Source organism: Dysidea avara, chromosome 1 (genome assembly GCF_963678975.1).
Source record: "Dysidea avara chromosome 1, odDysAvar1.4, whole genome shotgun sequence".
NCBI lineage: Eukaryota > Metazoa > Porifera > Demospongiae > Dictyoceratida > Dysideidae > Dysidea > Dysidea avara.
Genome location: NC_089272.1, coordinates 11,947,920 through 11,968,481, shown reverse-complemented (window position 1 = coordinate 11,968,481; position 20,562 = coordinate 11,947,920). Strand labels below are relative to the sequence as shown.

General features: G+C 39.3%; 3 protein-coding genes across 4 annotated transcripts in view; 1 reads left to right on the top strand and 2 right to left on the bottom strand.

Moving 5' to 3' along the window:
* Positions 1-20,562, top strand: part of LOC136256525 (cyclin-dependent kinase 4 inhibitor C-like) — a 77,887-nt gene that overhangs the window by 51,913 nt on the left and 5,412 nt on the right. The window contains exons 4-6 of one of the 2 annotated variants that reach the window (XM_066049514.1): positions 3,367-3,639; positions 3,683-3,741; positions 3,797-4,048. In XM_066049514.1, the coding sequence (XP_065905586.1) occupies positions 3,367-3,414 (48 nt within the window). In that variant the 3' untranslated portion in view covers positions 3,415-3,639; positions 3,683-3,741; positions 3,797-4,048. Of the gene's footprint in view, positions 1-3,098; positions 3,640-3,682; positions 3,742-3,796; positions 4,049-20,562 lie in introns of both variants that reach the window. The other variant, XM_066049506.1, reaches the window with a different exon arrangement.
* LOC136241618 (uncharacterized) lies at positions 499-1,639 on the bottom strand. The gene is made up of 5 exons (XM_066032864.1): positions 1,369-1,639; positions 1,027-1,164; positions 920-973; positions 840-869; positions 499-789 (listed from the first exon to the last, which is right to left on the bottom strand). The coding sequence occupies exons 1-5, from the start codon at positions 1,534-1,536 to the stop codon at positions 499-501; spliced, it is 681 nt and encodes a 226-aa protein (XP_065888936.1). The 5' UTR covers positions 1,537-1,639.
* Positions 5,199-6,056, bottom strand: LOC136257884 (uncharacterized). Its single transcript, XM_066051224.1, has one exon. It carries the CDS (start codon positions 6,054-6,056, stop codon positions 5,199-5,201), a length of 858 nt encoding a protein of 285 aa, XP_065907296.1.

Genomic DNA, 20,562 nt, shown 5'->3' with positions numbered 1-20,562 from the left:
CAGACAAATCCTTCACTACCCTGGCACCTAAGTTTTTCTCTGTGGTGTTCCCTATCTTACCTGTATAAACCTGAAAGCTGCAAGTGTACCCGTTTTTGCTATCACACCTACACCAGACCTTAAAACCTCTTTTAATAGGCTTCTTGGGCATGTATTGTTTAAGTGAGGATTGACCCTTATATATCACCATAGCCTCATCGATGGAGTTTTCCCTGTGCGGATTATACAATGCCAAGAAGTTTTTAGAAAGCTTGTCTACTAAAGGATTAACTTTGTACAACTTATCGTACTCACTGGACCCCCTAGGTGCAGCCTTCTCATTATCATTGAAATGTAAGGTCCACAAGATATCCATGAAACGATCACGAACTAAAGCACCAGTTATGACGGGAAACACACCGAAGATGTCACTTTTGAGCCAGTATTGGGTAGCTCGAGGCATTCTCGTTATTCCCATTAAAATGCACGCCCCTAAAAAGGCCTTAAGTTCTGGGACCGTCAGATCATACCAAGTTTTAGCATACTTACCTTTTTGCTCTGCATACAGGTTGGTCTCATACACAATGCGATGAAGAAGAGAATCGTAAAGGTTGATGGCAAAGGTGGATTAGCTGGCCTGGTGGGTGGTCTAAAAAGACTGGAAAGATCTATAGAAACGCCCAGAGATGGTGTTTCCCCGTTAGGTCCATTATCATTACTTGCACTATTGTTACCATCGGCTGTCCCTGTCCCATCCTGGACATCAACATCAGCTGTCCCTGCCACGTCCTGGACATCAACGTCAGCATGCTATTGAAAAAATGAATCAAAAACTGTTCACAAGCACAACTGGAACATACCTCCATGCTCTCAATGTCAACATCAGCATCCTATAAGAGTAAACTTATTTACAAGTGCTTACAAAACAATTGGAACATACCAGTTGCTGTATTTCACTACTCATAACACCAGCCTCTAGGGTTTCTTGGCAAACCTAACAAATTAAGTAGTAGCTATATACAGTGTACAAACATATTATTCACATACATCGACATTAGCCATCTGTTCCACCTCCCTGTCATTGTCACCTTCAACGATTCCAGCCTCTAACTGTAAGGGCTTTACAGTTTTGTCCACAAAATCACTTGGAGGTGGTCCCCAGTCTTGGAAATCAGCCTCATACATCTGTAAAAATAATTGTAAGATTAAGAAGGACTGCCATAACACTAATAAAAACATAGTACAAAGGTAACTTGCACTGGATAGATAAGTACAACATTGTCAAAAAATTGTATTCACTTGAAATCACCTTGGGACCAGACGGTAAAGAACATGCGCGAAGAAATAAGAGTTTCCAGCTCTGTTACAACTTGAAACACAATGGAATACCTCGTATCGCTCGATGAAATCAAGTGGACAATCTTCAGCACCATTGTTGTCGACTAAATCATCATCAGAATCGTCTCTATCGCCACGGTGACATTCTTCATCCGAATCATTCCAGTCACTGTCTTCTTCTAACATGCGTGCCAGCTCCAGCGACGTTATCCTAGCCATACTTCGTCCAAATTTAAAAGTTTTGGTAGCACCTGGAAGCCTCCTCGATTGCCAAGACAATGGTAAAAATCGCTTATTAATTGGATATTCGCCGTAGATGATACGCTTGTTTAAACGCGCACGCTTGAATTGTTACAGTCGAAGACTTCTTCTAACAATCTCGCCAGTTCCAGCAATGTTATCCCTGCCATACTTCATCACAATTTAACAGTTTTGGTAGCAGTTTGAAGGTTATTTCATTGCCAAGACAATGGTGCAAATCGCATATTAATCGGATATTCACCGTAGATGATACGCTTGTTTAAGCGCGCACCGTTATTATGGCAATATATTAGCCATTCGGTAATAAAGGACTTGCGCGTTATTTAAAACTTAGGTAATATTGGGTTAACATAAATGGGCAAATCCTAAGGATATCACAGAAACACTCAATTTAGTGATTTTACAAGTGTTTCAGAGTTGCTACATCACTTAAACACTGTTTACACAGTTTTCTAAACATCTAGAGGGGTAAGCTTTGCTGTAGAGTGGTTACCTCGTGATATATGAAAAGTGGGCGTGGTACATAATCAAACACGTGGAGAAGTGCTTGTAAATTACCCATGACACTAGTTCTCATCTTGAACTTTTGTTTGTCAACTCATAGGGTGGTGAGGGAGTCGAATCGCCTCCGTCTGAGTGCAGTAGGATGGAAAATCAGCCTCATGGTTTTCATCACGTGAACAATACTAAACTCCCACAATCGAATGCTGCCAGGATTCTTCTAAAAACAAACTAACGTTACCTCACCAGATATCAAGGCCATGGTTTAACTAAAATAAACCATGGCCAGCCATGGTTTAACTTAAATGTACCATGGCAAGCCAGGGTTTATGAGATATGTACCCTGAAATTTTCCTTTGAAGTTAGGTGGTTTCATGGTACATTTGTCCTTTCAACATGGCTAATCTGCTCATCTGATTGCTAAAAATAATTGGCAGATAAAATTTTGGCAATTGTAATATTATTCGCCAAACTTTTTTACTGCCAATTTTTTTTTTAATATATGGTACATGTTATGGATCTTTAATGTAGTTTGCTCACCTCCAACATACTTGACCTAATCAGTTAATCCACCACCGTCGGTTGATGATGGTGGGGTTGGTAGTTGTACAAGGACTCTGTCTGCCAGTGGGAACCTAACCAATTAAGGCAGGGATTTAATTTTTTGGGATAATTTTTTATTTGTGTACATATTAATTGGATTGGAGGGGGTACTTTGAATGGCTAAGGGCAAATATTCTGACTGTATGACATAGCTTGGGTGTATCAGGCCATAGAAAGGCATACCACATGACTTTCCACCCAAGCATATATAAGGAACCAGCTACTTAGTTTTTTATTTATTTTTATTATATTTTTTGTTATTTTTTTTTACTGTTACAATCCTGTGAGCTATTCACATAGTCATGGTTACTGGGACCTCTATATGGTATACCTATGAACATGTGTACATACCATCATGCACATATGAAATTAATTAGTTAAGTATTGTATACATCTGCAGTAATACACCTACGTAGGTTAGTTTCACGCATTGCATAGAAGCAAGAGATTTTGACAATCCGGCCAGATCTTGTGGTGATAGTCTAACATATTTTAGTTAGGCATCACTATTCCACCTGCCAAGGACTCTTAAGTGTGAGTCACTGATGCCAGCTTGCTTAGCTGATGTAGCAGCACCAATTCTAAAACTGTGTGTATTGAACTGAGAGGGGTCCATTTGGAGCTCCTTTAAAGCTCTGTTGAGAGCTGCACTGAATGATGTTCTTGTTAATGATTTGTTGTCAGAGAATAAGAAGAGAAGAGTGGTCCTGGAGTGCCACCCCACCTGGCTAGGTATTGCACTAAGGCATGTACTGGACATACAACATGGGAAGTTCTCCCCAAATATATCTGTGCACCTTTCCTGAACTGGTCTCCTTTAGATTGCTTTAGTGTAATTTGTGCAAGTGAAAGGGATGCTCGGTTGTCCAAGGCAACGTCAGATAACAGCAGGTCCGTTGAAGGGTTGAAGTGATTGGGCGAGGACGTGGTGAATTCACTTACTCTAAGAAGTCCAAAGTAAGGGAGGTAGCAGGCAGCCCAAATCATAACATCTCTGTAGTTTCCAGGGTGCATCGAAAATACAGCATGAAGGGCGTGCCATAATTGGAAACATAATAGGTAATCTATCTTTGGGTTGATAGGTGATAGCATATGAACTTCGTATGCCTTTTAGTACACAGTTTAACTGCAGAGTTACTGAGGGCAATAATTTGCCAGCTATAATCTGATTGTATCTCACAGCAGAGAGGTAAACCTGTATTGTCGCATATGAAAGGTGTTGTTGTGCCAAGTATGTAGCGAAGAAAAGCAATGTATCCTCACAAACTGGTACTGGCCGCTGGTTAGTTTCCGTGCAGAAGGTCATGTACTTGTGGAGGCCAGTTCTATATGCTTTCTTTATGGATGTGGATATTCCCAGATTAAGGTAAGTTTGTGCTACAGCCTTCAGTTGGGTTACAGTAACCGATGGCAGGTCTGTAGGTACAAAATATAGAGGAAATTAGTAATAATTATAATATTAATAAGCACAGTGATAATAATATTATGAAGTACTGCAGTGTTAATAGCATGGTCACACAGTATTACATGTACAATGTATGGTGTATAGGTTACATGATTAACGTGACTGTTGGTAAATGAATGATAAAGTTTGCTGAAACAGTTGAAGAAAATGAGGAGAAATCCAATCAAGCCTATGAGGTGAGATTAACTGCAAGGCGGAAGGAGGTATCAGTGTAGGCTCTGCTGTCAGACTGCGAGCAGTTTCGAAACCTTGCTGAAGTTGCGCCGAGAGAGGTGATCAGCGGTAGCGTTTATCACTCCTGGTAGGTGAGTAGTGGTGAGATAAATATCGAAGTGTGTGACGAAGAATGACAAAGAGCGGAGCAGATGCATTACAAGCTTATCCTTGCTTGAGCCCTTATTAATGGAGATGACCAGGTTGGCATTGTCACACTGAAAATTAATGTGGTGCTTAGACAAATATGACCCCCAGACGATACAAGTAAGAATGATTGGCACAAGCTCTTTAGCCATGATCCCAATATTCTGCCATTCTGGGGGCCATTGTCACTGTAGCCAGTAGGGGGCCAGTACTGCTGCGCAACCCCATGCTCCTGACGCATCAGTTTGGACACAAAAATCTGGGTGTGAGATAGTGGGATGTCTAAGGATGCTAAAGCCATTCCAACCTGCAGAAACGTATACCACCATAGCAAATCTGATCTGAATGCTTTTATTATTTAGCCTAGTAACAAAGTGCATCTTGCACAGCTTAGCCGCTGTAGAGTATATTCTTGCTACAAAGGCTCTGCCTGGGCGGACAACTTTTGTAGCATGGTCGAGAGTACCTACGAGTGATAGAATCTGCCTCTTTCTAGCTTTTCGTCTGGGTAGCCATGTTGTCAAGAGTTGCTTAATCCTAGCTAGTTTGTCAGCTGGTAGCCATATCTCCATGTGCTTGGTATCTAATATAATTCCTAGGAAAGACAATGACGTTGAAAGACCCTCTAAACTTTCAGATGCGAGTGGGACACCTAATTTGGCACATAAGGATATAAAATGTTAACATTCTGTTAGCATATTGTAGAGCCTGGTGGTCCCATTGTCAAGTAGTCATCCAAATAATGAATGAGGTAGGAAACACCTTCATTCTCTGTAATCCATGCTAGGAGATCGGCAAGGATTTTAAACAATTTCGGTGCTGAGCGAAGACCAAAAAGGATACAATGATCAATGTAAACATTGCCTCTCCATTTCATCCCTAGTAGATGTCGATCTGCCGAGTGCGCTGGAAGTAAATGAAAGGCACTTTTACTGTCAATTTTTGCCAACATTGTGTTTCTTCCTGATTTAAGTATGCTTAATATGGCCTCATCTATTGTCACATAGGTTAAGGTACATAGCTGGGAGGGTATGCCATCATTTACACTGCTACCAGAGGGGTGAGAAAGGCCTGTAATAAGGCGCCACTTATCCTGCTGGTGGTTCTTTGGTATAACCCCAAATCTGTTTATCTGGACTCCTGGGCAGGTTGATGGTGGGTATGGGCCAGATATCCTGACAAGAGATAATTCCTTGTGAAGATATTCATCAACTATGGCAGGATGGTCAGCTGCACTTTGAAGATTCCTTTTAGCTGATTGTGTGGCACTTCCATCAGAACCCAGTCTGAAGCCCGTGGTGATACTCTGTAGGAAATACTGCACTAGGTCTTGATGGGGGTGGTGTCTCATGTGATGTAGCCAAGCAGCTGGGATTAGTGGAGTATGGACGAAGCTGGCGACTAAAGGAATGTTATTGAAAAGTGGGATGGGGGTGAGGTGAGTCTGCCACTGTTGTAGCCATTGAGGGTATGGCACTGATTTTCTATCCTGCCGATGGATTGGCTCCAGGAGAGTGTCTGAAAATATATAAGAGTAAGGACAATTCATAAAGGTAAATACTGTGTTGAAATATACCAGTGACCTGTTAACTATATGGCATAGCAGATTTATTAAATATTTGCATAAATTCGTACAGCATAAGTAAAACAATATATTAAGGTATGTGTGTGCATCAGTTAGTCCTGTCCTTCATAAGTGGTACCAGTCATTTACGTAACTTATGGAAAGAGTGGTCTAGGCCTTTGCTGGGTCACTGACTGCTGAGCAGGAGGGTTTGGGCAGAACAATTCTTTATGATTACTATCCTTTGACGCTGGATTAAAGGCACAGTAATAGCATACATGCTCGTAGTGGCAATTCAGGAAAGAACACCCTTGGGCATACTGTTCATTCCATTGGCGACAAATGTATCTCCGATGACCTGGAGTTTGGTATGGTGGCAGATCATGTGAGCTGGAGGTTGTGTTAGGGGAAAACTCACAATCCTTCAACTGGTGGAACAAGATAAAGCAGTGCTTACAACGGCTTGCTCTGGCCTGGCCTGTGAAAGCAAAGTTCCAAAGTGTGGATTCAGTAATAGACAACTTGCAGTCAGGTTGGGAGGCGGCTTGCTGTTGAAATTGCCTATCATATGCCAGCCAACAATTATTTTGGTATTCGATGCTGGCTTCCAACATAAGAATTTGGTAGCCCATCAAATCTGGTACCCGCTGGGGCTGCTTTTTGGCAATAATTGATACATAGACAGCAATTGCTTGAAGCCACTCAGAAATGTTGGCAATACATCGTTGTTTTGACTTTGCTCCTGCTGTCTCCTCAAAACTTAAGTGGCTTGGAACAAGATCTCCCATCTCTACAAACTTTCCAGATTCAATCTTTGCCACAAGGATGGATGGTACTGGTGGCATAGATGATCCAGCAGATGGAGCTGAAGCAATATGGTGGTTAGTGGGGGGAGGAGCTCTTTTCCGGTGAGATGAGATTACGTTGACGTGCTCCAGATCTGAGAAAGAGGAGACAGGACAATATGAAGTGATATACTGGCAAAGGGTCAGAATAGGATGAGTGGATGTAATTAGAGTTTATGATCCCATGGACTTTCACACACGTAATAGACTAGTCTACCTATAAGGCTTTGTGGTAATGTAGTTACCTAGCTAAGCTTTTTATTTATTTATTTTTTAATTTTTTTACTAATACGCAACTGTTGCATTACCCACACACTTACAAGCATGGTACTAATTTCATTATTAATACTAATGCTTTACACGTGCACATTGCCACTCATTACTGCACCTAGCTAGTTACTATTTTTTTATTTTACTATATATAATACATACACACTACTGTGATACTTGCAACAATGTCTGAATCGCGTGAGAAGTGCACGTGACCCTTGTTTGAAATAATATGTGACTGGGCCTGCGATAATAGGGCATGTGGGCACATTATTTTTACCTACTTTTTCATACTTTCATCATTCATAACGTTTTGTACCATTATGCTACAGTTTTGCAATTTTCAGCTCTTAGTAAGCATTTCATTGGCATCATGATGCAAGTTACAGAATGCAGAAATACTATTCCAGTACTGAGATATGACCTGTAGAATGACGGGGTGTAGTTTGTGCCCACATGCCCTGTTTTCGCAGGCCCGGTCACATATTGTAACCACAAGCAGACTTTGTACCCCTACCCTTCGATTTTTTTTTAAAACTGTTGCGCGTAACTCTCACTGTCACGCGACTCATACAGAGATGCTGACATCAGTAAGATACTTGTTGAGGTGTGGATTAGGATTGTCTTGGTCTTCATCTTGAGAGTCATCACCTTTCTTTGAGAATTGATTCATCACCGCTTCCACTATCTTCGGGATGTCAGCCTTCATCAGTGGGACATCGTCGAATCCTTCAGCATCTTTGCTGGAGGAAGAGTCATCATCTTGCTCGCGTAACCGACAACGTTTGGGACGTGGTGAATGGGCAGTCCTGTTGCTCGTCTTGGTCGATTTGGTAGCCCGTGACGACTCCTTTCCAGCACTGGCCGGACGGCTCTTGCCCCCTCTTCTTGTTGTTGTTCCGGTTGAGGTTCCAGTAGTAGCCACTTGTCTCTCTGACGTCCTTGAAGTGTCCTTGAGACGACTATTTGTTTTCTTCTTTCCGTCACTTCCCTTCATTCTAGGCATAATTCTCGAAATTGCACTATCGCTTAACCAGTCATACTACTCTTCACACTTAAAGCACGTGTTGACTGTTATGCATGCGTAAACTCTGATTGATGCTCACTAATACTCTAGTTAATGCTCGACTGACTCATGCATTGCTCCTATTTTATGCTATGTAAACCTCATTAAAGTTATTTTACACCAAGAATTACGGTTTTAAGTTGTTGAGAGAGTAAGTGATGAAGAAAGGGTGCCATTTTGGGCAATTTTCCCAAATACCTGGCTTGCCTAGCTGGTCAGGAAGCTCATAGGAGTGTATAAACAGTGGAATGGACTACTGGAATGGTGGAACACTGGAATGGTGGAATGGGATTTTTTAAAGTTCAATATCAGTTTCTATATCCAAATAACTATTACTCCTCCCCTTAATTTAGTAAATAAATAAGATTCCCTTAAAGTCAGCTCTTTCAGCATAATTCACCTCACCATAGACAAAATGTAATATACTGGAATGTCAGTTGCAAAGCAGTTTATTGGGTATACCAAGAAGACTCCTGACTTAACCCTTGTTCCCAAATGATAAAAAGTTAGCTAGCTAGCTGATTACATGTATGCATTGTAAAAGTACATTCAAAGTATACATTTATTTATTATCAACTTTACCAGTTTGGCTATGGAGGGCAAACACAGAAGGCAGAGCTTGTATGAGGTGTTTACCACTAACCTAGGAGCCTAAGCAAAATCTTTGGGTAAAGTGAAACGGGACTATCTTGTAAGCGTTTACAATGAGCCTTTTCCACAATTATGTCAGAAAACAAAATTTAAGCTAAAGTTTGTTGTGGCAGTATCACATTGCACACAGAACTGAACCTTCATTAAGACAGTTAGTTTCAGACAAGTATTGAGTTATAAGTCATACAAGTGTTGTGATGAGAAAAAGTATGCTAAAAGAGCTGACTTCAAGGGGAATACTATTTATTTGCTTACCTAAGGGGAGGAGTTGTACTTATTATATGCAATATTATATGCAAAAAAATGATATTGAACTTTAAAATTTTTCCATTTCACCATTCCAGTAGTCCATTCCACCATTTATACACCCCCAGAAGCTCATACATAGTTTAACCATACTTGGTATGTAAAATCTTTGCTGATGGGTGAATACTACTTTGGTATTAGGTGATTCTTGATAGGTAAAGCCAACTCATCACACAAAACTAAGCCACCCTTACAAAGTATAAACATTTAATATTTAAGCAACAATAAACTAAACTTGTAGAAATCTCTCCATACCTTTGGCTGTATTCATCCTATTTACTTCAAATAAAGCTTAGAGTGCTCAACAATTAGAGACAAACAATTTGATATACAAGATCACATGATGCAGTTTATTAAAACTAAATGGCAGACCATTTTTATTGATTGTGTCACGAAGAAATCGATCATGTGTAGGTGTTTGAAACTCACCTTTTTGCTTGTGCAGTGTAAATCATTGACTCTACATCTAGGTAAGTTAGATAATGTTGTTTATTATTGTCAGGCGAGTCCTTTAGTATATGTCGTTATACCATTGAGCACTTATTAAATGATGTGGTCTCAGTGCTTGATAATTATTAATCAACAAAGATCATGTTAATTGATTATTACGCATGGCATTACACCTATCGTGAAATTACAGGTACCTACCGAGCGCAATAAGTTTGCGACATCTAAATATGCTGCTCAAAGAAAGTGTTGATAGGGAAAATTAATGCCTTGATATGGTTTTATTGCAACAAGAAGATGAAGAGCCTGATTGAAAATAAAAGGAAAAACAAGGCGCAGAGAGCGCAAGCTCATCAGAGCCCCAAAGGTACATCCCACTGATGAGTTTGCTATTGTAGCTTAAAATGATAGCCATTCACTGCTTTGTTTGGGCTCTAGCCTTGCAATTGTGGCCAGGCAGTGAGACAGGCAGGCGGGCAGGCAAGCAGGCAGGCAGTGAGGCAAAATTTAGAGTTTTGGCAAGTTGTTTAAATTGTATTTCCAGCTACTCGTGCGGTATGCGTCAAAACAAAGTTAACGTAGCCATAGCCATACTACAGTCATAGTACAAAGTTTTTACAATTATACTACAGTGTGGGAGTAGCCATACTACACAGTAATACGCTTCATACTATGGCTTAGTTCTACGCCTAACTACAAAAGTATTACGAATTATACATTTTGTCTATAGCTGTTCTAATTTATATTGTAGTATATATGTATTGAGATACAGTAACATTAGATTTCCTTCTCCATTCTGTAAGAAGTCAGGCAGCAACCCTGTATACGTGTGTAGCCGGTGGCAGTATAGACAAGTGTCATGGCGTTACGACTCTACATCAGTTGAAGCGACTCCTCACGGCTTCAGTTCAAGACACCTAGCACTGTTGTGTTGACAATTAGTGTTCCATGTTTTAATAGTTACGCATTGCAGCCTATTGCATGTAAGATTGGTCATGTAGTGAAGGCATTTGGACATTAACTATCCTGTGATGAAAGTGAATTACAACACTGGAACATTAGCTATAAGCTAACTAGCTTTAAATGTCTATTTTTTTACAATCACACTGTAATCATCATAAAATTGTTATTACACTCAGTTTATACAACAGCCAAAGCTTCCCTGTATAATAGTTTCCTGGTGACATCACTGTGTTGTGTTGGGTACAAGCTGTCCTCATTACTGTTTACTTTGCTTGTGCCAATACTGGGACTTGCCCTGGGAGTTCCCCATGACTGTTTGCATGCTTGTTAGCTAATTTCACACGTAGTGCAATAATTGCATGTACTGCAATTTGTAACAACTTATGCTCATACAAACAACCCCCTACATAGCTACAATTCAACCACGCATGCAGTGTGGACTGTATACTATACGATGATGTTAGCACCGTGCATGTCTTAAACTTAACTCTTCCAAGTACCCATTTAAAGAATAACTTTACAGCGTATACCTTATTTATTCCAATAATGGCAGTATTTATATTTGGCTGTAGACTGAATAGAAAACTAAGTCAATGTCCTAGAATTAATTGTAGTGTTCATTTGGCTCAATACTGGTTAGTCCTTTATCTATATTACAAGCCGTATGGATGCTGTGCTCAGTGCTAATCTATACACCTCACTGTGCTACCTCGCCTAGTAATTACAGACCTTATGTACACATGTAGCCAGCTAACTACAATAAAATATTCAGTTATCATGCAGTACGATAGTACTCTATAGTAGGAACCACAAAACAGTAGGCGTGGCCCACAAAGTAACATCACCCAAAAATCAGCCTTAATTTTCCCAGATGACAATGAGGCAGTATTGGTTAGGTAAACCTAAGCCCAAAACAAGCTTTCAGATGAACCCGAAAAGCTTTCAACAAGTTGCTACGGAATTTAAAAAAATTATATTATGGAATTTTCTACTGACTGCCTGAATGACTAACTGACTGCCTGACTGTAGCTTCCCTTCGAAATGGAAATCCTCCATATTTCTCATAGTGGCTATTTTGATTGATTTCAGAGGTGCTTTTCGAGCAGTTCTTGAATCGTACTGCTGTGTAACCAGTTGAATATAGCTGACAATGAAGCATAGTGGATACTTTACTTTTCAGACGATAATAGATATAGCTGGGGAATGCAGCAACATTTCAGATGCAGTATGCGTGGGTTCACCAGTCGTATTCATTATTTGCAAAAAAAATTAACAAACAAGTACACAAAATATGGAATTTTAAACTAGAGTAGGGACCATAGCACATCGATAAAAAGTACTGAACAAGCTGGAGAAACGCATGATATTAGATCACAGTAAAACAAAAAGAAGTGCTATAACCCTATCATGCTCAAATACTTTTTTATCAATGTGCTATGATCCCTACTCTAGTTGAAAATTCCAATATTTGTGCACTTGTAAAGATAGGTAGGCACAAACAAAAGTTTCTAAACATGTGTTATCAGCAAAAATAGTGAACGAGGTGTACATCGGGATTTCCGAGGGGATTTCAGCTCAAAGACACCTGTGTAGCTATTAGAACAACACATAACACACACACATTACTTTATACATACTCTGAAAGTGTGGTTAGTAGTTCATATAAAAGCATCTTATAGTTTTCAATGTCCTACCATAGACAGAGTTACTTCCTTCCATATGAAATCAAGAAGCACTAGGGAATTTAGGGCCCAAATGAACTTGGATTGTCAGGGTTCGAATATTCATCAACTAAAATTTATGAATGTTTCGAACTTTTAATAAATGGAGCTGGTGCATGTCTCAAAAGTTTGCAACATACACATGCAGTTGTACTGACTCAACCAACAGTTTCACTGAGAAAACTTCAAATTGAATACCACAAGTAAAAATGCTTGTGGTTACTAGATTTTAAATACATTTTACTACCGCTATACAGTTGAGACAAGTGGTGACACCACATAGAAACCCTAAAATCTCATAGAGGCATGGCCTGTGACCACCACTAAACCATCAACACATAACTTAATTAAATACCAAATACCACATGCCTAGCTTCCCCCACATCATTATGGAACACAGCAAGATGAATAGCTTAACTGTTCAACTCACAATTGAATGTTCGTTTGAACAAACGAACCTTCGAATTCACCTAAGTTCGTTTGGGCCCTACTAGGGATGAACCTATTTTCCTTTTTTCCACCTATTTTTCTTTCCAGCTTTATTTCTTACGTATTTTGCTCAAACTTTTTTTATATTTTGCTGAGCATCAGTGAAAATTAATTGCAGTATCTCAAGCTTACAACATGTGTGACTGCTCTATTAGAATATTTCGTACATAGTGACTGCTCTATTAGAGTATCTCAGTCTTTAGTCACCATTTCCTATGAGCATATGTTGTCTTAATACTATACGTGACTTTTCTATTAAAGTATCTTGATCATTTTCATACAAAATGTGCTAAGTTTCCATTCCTTGGTGCCCATTTTTCCAATTGTCCACCTATTTTTCCAGCATTTTGCTCTTTGCTTTTACCAACATATTATTCCAAAAAAATTGCTTGCAAAATCGGCACATCCCTACCAAAAACCTGTGTAGACAGAAACAATATAGCATAGCAAGAATATAATAACTACATAGCTAGCTAGCACTGAGCATACAATGATCAGCTATAGTTGATTCCTACCCATCTAAAATGTGGTGTAGCATGATCATAGTTTCCATCGCACTACTTTGTACTAAATGTTGTAATACGATGTCAAACTACGATACTTTTTACTGCTGCTATGGTTAAACTTCAACTACATTTGTGGTATGGTGGGTGGGTATGTCAAAGGCTATCACCAGTGTTACAAATCAGTTGTAAACCAGTTTACAAATAATTGTAACATGGCTAAGTAACTTCTTTTGGCCACACAGTCTGACCACTAAGTAGTTCATTGACTTCAAACAAAACCAAACACCAGACCAACACAAGTAGTCACAATGCAAGGCTAATATATCAAGGACTGATGAGGAGGTAAATCATTCTGGAATGAATAAACACGCAACAGTGCACTCGTCTGAATGAATGGGGAAGCAGTACAAATGCTGGGCTGTATTGGTATCTGTATACCACCCGCACATTTACCAATAAATTAAGCTAACCAAGGCTATTATAGTGCTGCACCACTCAACAATCAATATCAGACACTTCAGCTACACCCATCTAAATGATCCAAAGCAGACAAGTAGTACAATGACTGGAGTGATTGGCATCAATAATAGCACCTAGTTGCTCGTACATGACAAACACGCTACCAATGAATAAACTAGCTATTTTTATACTGTAAATTTAGACTTGCACAATTGTGTCAGATTTGGTCACAAATATTATAGTATACAAAACTTTGTGAATCACTTTAATAGAGTATGCGCCTGTTGACAAAATAGTCTAATAAAACGGTCGTTTTGGCATTTGGATAATCTACTGTCCGCTGTATCTGTAGTGTGAGCCTTTTATAATAGGCATAGTACATGTGTAACTACTGTGTAGATAGCTACTATGTATATACAGTATTAGTTGTATACAGTATGGTATGAATAATTATACTATACATATTTTACTATCTATAGAGTGGGCAGAACATACTACATATTGCAGTAAAATGCAACCGTTTTGAAGTTGCCAAGTGGATTATAAACCAAAATCTTGTTCCTGTGGATAGTACTGATAATGTGAGTGTAACAGTGTTTGTGGTAGTGACTGTATATATGTACGTGTGTATGTAGTAACATTTTTTTGTTAATTTGCAAGTGATGTTTAAAAGTTGTTATGCTTGTGGATATTTTTCTGCTTTCTCCAACTTTTCAAACACACCTTATGTAGCTAAAGTCTTTGGGCAGGCTGTAGGACCAGAAGCCCTACAGACCTTCAGCACTTGTGCTGTAAAGCATTAATAAATAAATTAGTGTCCATTTGGTTCTACTTGGGGTACTTAGAGATAATGAGTTACTCTCTAGAATTCCTATGGATATAATTACATGAAAATAACAAGGAGAAAACATCCTGACCACCTGGTAGACTCCTGTAAGCATTCGAGCGTAAATCGGATGGCTGCAGGTTCGAGGCTACCTAGGTTCAGTCATGGATTTTTTCTCCTTTCTCCAACTTTTCAAACACACCTTATGTAGCTAAAGTCTTTGGGCAGGCTGTAGGACCAGGAGCCCTACAGACCTTCAGCACTTGTGCTGTAAAGCATTGATAAATAAAATAAAAAAAATTGTGGTTTGATTTCTATGTAATGTACAATTATTTATTTTATTTATTATAATTTACTGGACAGACAGATAGTGTCTGATGCATTCAGGGGACGATTCCAAAAGAATACATCACAATCATACATATTACATCTACAGTGATATTTGCTATAAAAAAGTTGTCAATCAAGAGTCGAGTTAATTATTGCTTGCAGCTTGGATTTGAACAGGGGTAGAGTTACTTTCAATTAAGCCACAAGGTAAATCATTTCAAACTCGTATTGTTCTTGAGAGAAAAAGCTATAATTTTGTAATAATCTCAATCAGTAATAGGTATAATGAAATGTAGAGGGTGGTACTAATGGGTAGATTGTTGGGTTCTGGTGAAGTAAGGTGGTAGCTGTACTGCTATAAGATGGTAATTATTAGATTTGTAAACATGTGTAGTCTTGATATGTGTCTACAAGTGGTTAAAGTGTGCCATGGTAGCAATTCCAGCATAGAAGTAACAGAGCTTGACCAGTTATAATTCGACATTGTCCATCTTGCAGCTTTTGTCTGTTCCTTTTTGAATTCATTAATGTCTTTCGGTAAATGTGGATCCCACACTGTAGAACAGTATTCTAGAATAGGACGAACCATAGAACTGGCTTTGGTGAATTGAGAGCATTGTATAGGTTTCTTCTATGGTTATTTGATGTGAGGAGAGAAGGAAATTTTACTGTCAAGAATTACTCCTAGAAACAAATGTCCAAAAAACAGTTTGTAATAGTTGATTCTTAATTAAGTTAATATGCTGGTTGTAATTGTGATGGTACATTGATGTACTGGAACGAACCTTTGCTAACAAAGTTCACAATGTCTCATCCTTCCAATGTTATCACAGATGTGCAGAATGTCCATTGATGTCTGAAGATTACTATCTGGAATAGAACCTGCAGAATTGATACTAGCAGCTCTGGAAAACATGTCATTAAATAGAATTTTCTACCTAGACTACATACATTATATGAAGTTTATAACCAGTTAAACTAAGTTAATTTAGCGACTGTTTACAATGTGGTTTTTTCTTTGATGGTGTGATACTGACCTGATGGTAGTGGGCTAGGTGTGAGTCACTTTAAGTGTAGCGAGCACAGTTTATATCACCAACATTCGTGATCAAGGATTGAAAAGGTGGCAATAACTATAAATGGGGTGATCATTAACTGGAGAATAATTGTTGCGCATGTGTCGGATAAAAGGCACATAGATAAATGTCAAAAGGCATGGCAAGGCTGTTTATGAGTGTACGTTGCTAGCCTATGATAATACCACAATGCGAGAGAACTTAAAAATGCACTGAATTAGACTGGGAGCTCATGACCCACCTGGCGATACCAGCACTCAGTGAATGGCGGAAACTGATGAGGAGGCATTTTACAACAACACTGAACACCACGGCAGTGGACCAGGCTGCGTAAACAGTATCAGGTCCAGCAGAAATAATGGTAAAGGCGATGGTAGATGACGGCAATGGACAGAACGGGTTGCAGCAGCAACACCAAGTGAGAACCATCAATGAACGACGTCATTCCCATGCTGGTCAGAGAATTCAAGGTAAGGTGGTGCAGGGGTTGGTCCCGTGCTGATTCCAGGTATGTTTACACATTGAAATTGTTCTTTGATGTATTGTAGGTAACTTAGACGTCTCCTTTAGGTACCTTAGGTCCCAGTAATCATCTACTCTCCTTGGTCTGTGGGCCCACTAGTTCCGTGGGTGACACTGTGATGGTCCACAATGGGATACATGCACCTTCGTAGTGCCTTCTTAATGTTAGAATGTTACCATGTGGTTTGGTATTTTGGAGAGTATTACTACGGTATTTGCATCTAACGGTACAATGTACTCAAGCCTAGATTCAGTTCACAGTGTGCAACTGGTAATCTGCCAAAAGAACTGGAATCACAACAGTATACAAGAAAAAAGCCATACCAGAAAAATTCAGAGCCACAATGTATACACTTAACATACCTTTACTTCCAGCTATCTCATCTATAGCATATCTTGTAGGAGTTTTTGCTCATTTGATGATTTCCCACAGATCTCTCTTCAGTGAACTTTTTAGATATGCTATACCTGTGAATCATCATACAGTCATATACTGAAACAGTGACAATATATGCATACTGCCTTACATTTCTTATCTAATCACTCTTTCAGCTGTGCTTTTTGCCACTTTTGCTTTAGTTGCTCCTCCAAATAGCGACTGCAGTTAATACAGTAATGTTTACAGTTGACAAATGTAACACCTACCTGTGGTAACTGCTATTGTCTAGTACAATCAGACAATTGGCTGGTAATGCTGGAAGTAACCTTTCTTGAAGCCATCTTTCAAAATTCTCTGCATTCATTTCTTGATGGTAATCTGCTGCAGATCCTTTCTCGGCTTTAAAAACCCAATCACAACCTGAAAGAACAACTGCGTTTACTGGATACTTGACATCATAGAAAATTACAGGGAATCCATCCATCTTTACCACCAGCATGTAAGATAATAAGGTGCTCTCCTTTATCTGATGGCTTGCTATGTATAAATTAGGTTAAACAAGAAGAATTTTGAAAGCTATTTAACGAACCTGACTCCTCCTATAGCCCCCCAGTAGTCTTATCAGCCTCTACACAGGCTCTGGACTTTCCATCATGCACATTGGCCCAAGCCTCATCCAAGTACACCACTGGTTTTCCTTCAGTTCTGTTGCACCTCATTCGTCTCAAATATTTATGACGCTGGTGGACTATGCGGGGCTGCTCATAGTACCGTATAGCAGGAAATTTTTGAAACGTTAAATTTTCGAAAAAGACTGCTTGATTGGAAATTCGAAAAAATATTTTCGAAACAATGTCTCTTTATCGTGCCGCACCGCACCGTAGATAATTAATTCACGGAGGAAGCTAACTGTGGTTACATTGATCACATACATAGCTGCTTTAATTGTTCAGTACAGCTAGATAAACGTTCAATCTGGCTTTGATAGAATCTCGTATAGCTATCCTAGGGTCTTCCTTTGTAGGTTGAACCATGTTGTTTGGTGGACTTCGCCTCAGTGGCCTGCGGATCAAGCCATAGCTAAGTACATGGCATTTTTCAGCCCATATAGATGTTTGTTGATAATTATAGTCTTTCCTAGTAATTTCTGGTCTCTTGAGCTCTTATAGGCTTCAAGACTCGTGGTGTCATTCGTACTCGCTCATATGCACGCGCGTGTGGTAGCTATAGCTACATGGCAAGCTACTTGTGTGTGGCCCAGTGCCTAGCTATAAGACATTAGGCCTATAGCTAACTGATATTAGTAAAACCTATGCATGCGTGCACTCACAAAAATCATTTATATAAAACACATTGTTATTTTTGAAAATTTAACCTTTCGAAAATTTCCCGCTATATGGTATACCCTGCATGTATGTGTAGTAAAATTAAAACACACAAACTGGTGCAATGCTAACCTCTTGTCATTAATGGTTTTATGCTTGAATCCCATATCCTTTAATACCCTCCTGAGTGATGTTCTCCCCCCGGAGGAAACACCATCATTCCGAAGTTTTGATTGTAGATGGAGTAACAAAGTTAAAGGCTTGAGCATTCAAAATTCACCCACCAAAATCTTCGACAGTGATAGATTTTCTTTCTTGTCATACAACGAATTTATCTTTTGTCTGTCTTTTTCTTGGCATAGAAAACCCACCTTTTTTGCTGTACTCCATCCTCGCTCTTACAATAGATGACTCTGAAATCCGTACGTGGCGAAATGAATACCAAACCAAGCTGCAAAGAAAATATTTTATACCAGTGGCCTTCGAGATTCTCTGCTTCACATTGATGGAAACTTTAGACTTCTTTGCTTCTTGCTCAAAGTACAGTAGTCCCATAGCTTCATGGGTAGAACCTTTGTTTGGCTATTTAACCTCTTTTCAAGAGGGTTTCACTCTGCACTCACTGACGCTGCACTGGACACCATATTTTCGACAGTTAAGTGCATGCCTGTTACATGAGCTTATGAATAAATGCGTCATGAATATCATGTTTAAAGCCTTTGATCTTGTATGACTTCTTAATCAACAACCCAGGATTCAGCTCAATGTGAAAGTAATATAGACAATAACACCCCTGGTGCAAGTTCTGAAGTACACAACTTATTGATGGAAGGTGAAAAATAATGATGATGATAATGTCCCTGGAACAAATTCAGAAGTACAAGCCTCAGTGATGGAAGGTGAGAATGATGTGAATTTTAGTGATGACATCTCTGTAGCAAGTTTAGAAATACAGAACATACTGATGGAGGGTGAAAGTAATGCTGACCCAGGTAACAACAATCCTGGAACGAGTTCAAAAGAACAGAATGAGGGTGAAAATACCTACGACGGAGCACCACAGACAAGTGTGAGTGTCATTGAATCAGTGATTGTTAATGGTGTGACAAACAGTGACTCAGACACTGTCAACAAGTGAAACTAACTCTATTGATAGTAGCTCGGACTTTTCTCCCACCCCTTTGAAAAAGGTTCGTACTGCAGCCGGTCCAATTGAACTTGGCAATAGTATGTTTTTATGCCAAGCTACACAACTGCAACAGTTTATTGACCAAATAAATGCAACTACAGAATGCTACACACCAGAGTGCATTGGAAAACTTATCCCTATAAATGTAAATTTTTTAGGACTTGTAGTGATAACATGTAAGTGTAGTGGTTGTACTGAACGAATGATTGGTTTAACAAGTTCTGTTAAAGTTGCATTTTCTCATCTCCTGGCTTGCAGTTTGGCTGTACAAGTTACTTTTATAGCCAGTGGCTCAATGCATTCACAGTATGATAAAGTTTTGAAGCAAGATGGCAGCAGTTACTACCAAAATCTTTTATGAAACAATTAAACTGTTGCATCCCATTGTGAATACCATGGTAACTGAGATGTGTGAAATGGCTAAAAATGAAATGAAAGCACTTGATCCATCAATGGCTGACAGTTGGCAGCGGGTAATCACGACTTCAGATGGAGCATGGTTGACAAGGGGTAAATACAGTCAAAACTGTACATTCACTATAAGAAACTATGTCAACAATTCTTTGCTTTATTTTGTACACTTGTGCATACAAGGAAAAGGACAGGATCAACTGTATCCTGGTTCAGAACGGCATGCAGCTGACATTGCTTTTGGTCATGCTAAAGAAGAAGATATAATGATAGAAGTGCAGTGGCAGGATGGAGACTTATCTTCAGCAAAAGCTTTTAGGATGCATTACACTGATACACAAAAATGTAAAGTAATGCTGTGTGGTGGTCATGTTGCACACGCTCACACTAAACATCTCAGGGAAAATGCAAAGCAAAAATCTTTCTATGAAACAATTAATGCCAGACGCACTAAAAGAAAAATTTCTTGAAGTTACAACAGTAAAATCTCACTGTCCAAAGCGACATAAAAAGAAATGTGGCTGTCTTTCCAATTCTTTACTGTGTGGCGCTAGAACTGACTTTCTTTATTGTCTATTGCAAGCAGAAACTGATTCACAGTTTTTTTTTTTGCTGCTCATCTTGCTTTAGGGAAGTATCATGCCCATGACATTCATACTTGGAAAGGGGGCAGTTGTGATTGGGGGGCAGTTGTGATTCTCATGGTATGA

What these genes read in the sequence shown, in the direction of transcription:
- LOC136257884 (XM_066051224.1), bottom strand. Translation starts at nt 6,056, where the DNA reads ATGAATTGTCCTTACTCTTATATATTTTCAGACACTCTCCTGGAGCCA.
- LOC136241618 (XM_066032864.1), bottom strand. Translation starts at nt 1,536, where the DNA reads ATGGCTAGGATAACGTCGCTGGAGCTGGCACGCATGTTAGAAGAAGAC. An exon ending in AACAGATGGCTAATGTCGAT is followed by an intron (nt 974 to 1,026) that starts GTATGTGAATAA and finishes TTAATTTGTTAG; the next exon opens with GTTTGCCAAGAAACCCTAGA. An exon ending in GTAGTGAAATACAGCAACTG is followed by an intron (nt 870 to 919) that starts GTATGTTCCAAT and finishes TTACTCTTATAG; the next exon opens with GATGCTGATGTTGACATTGA.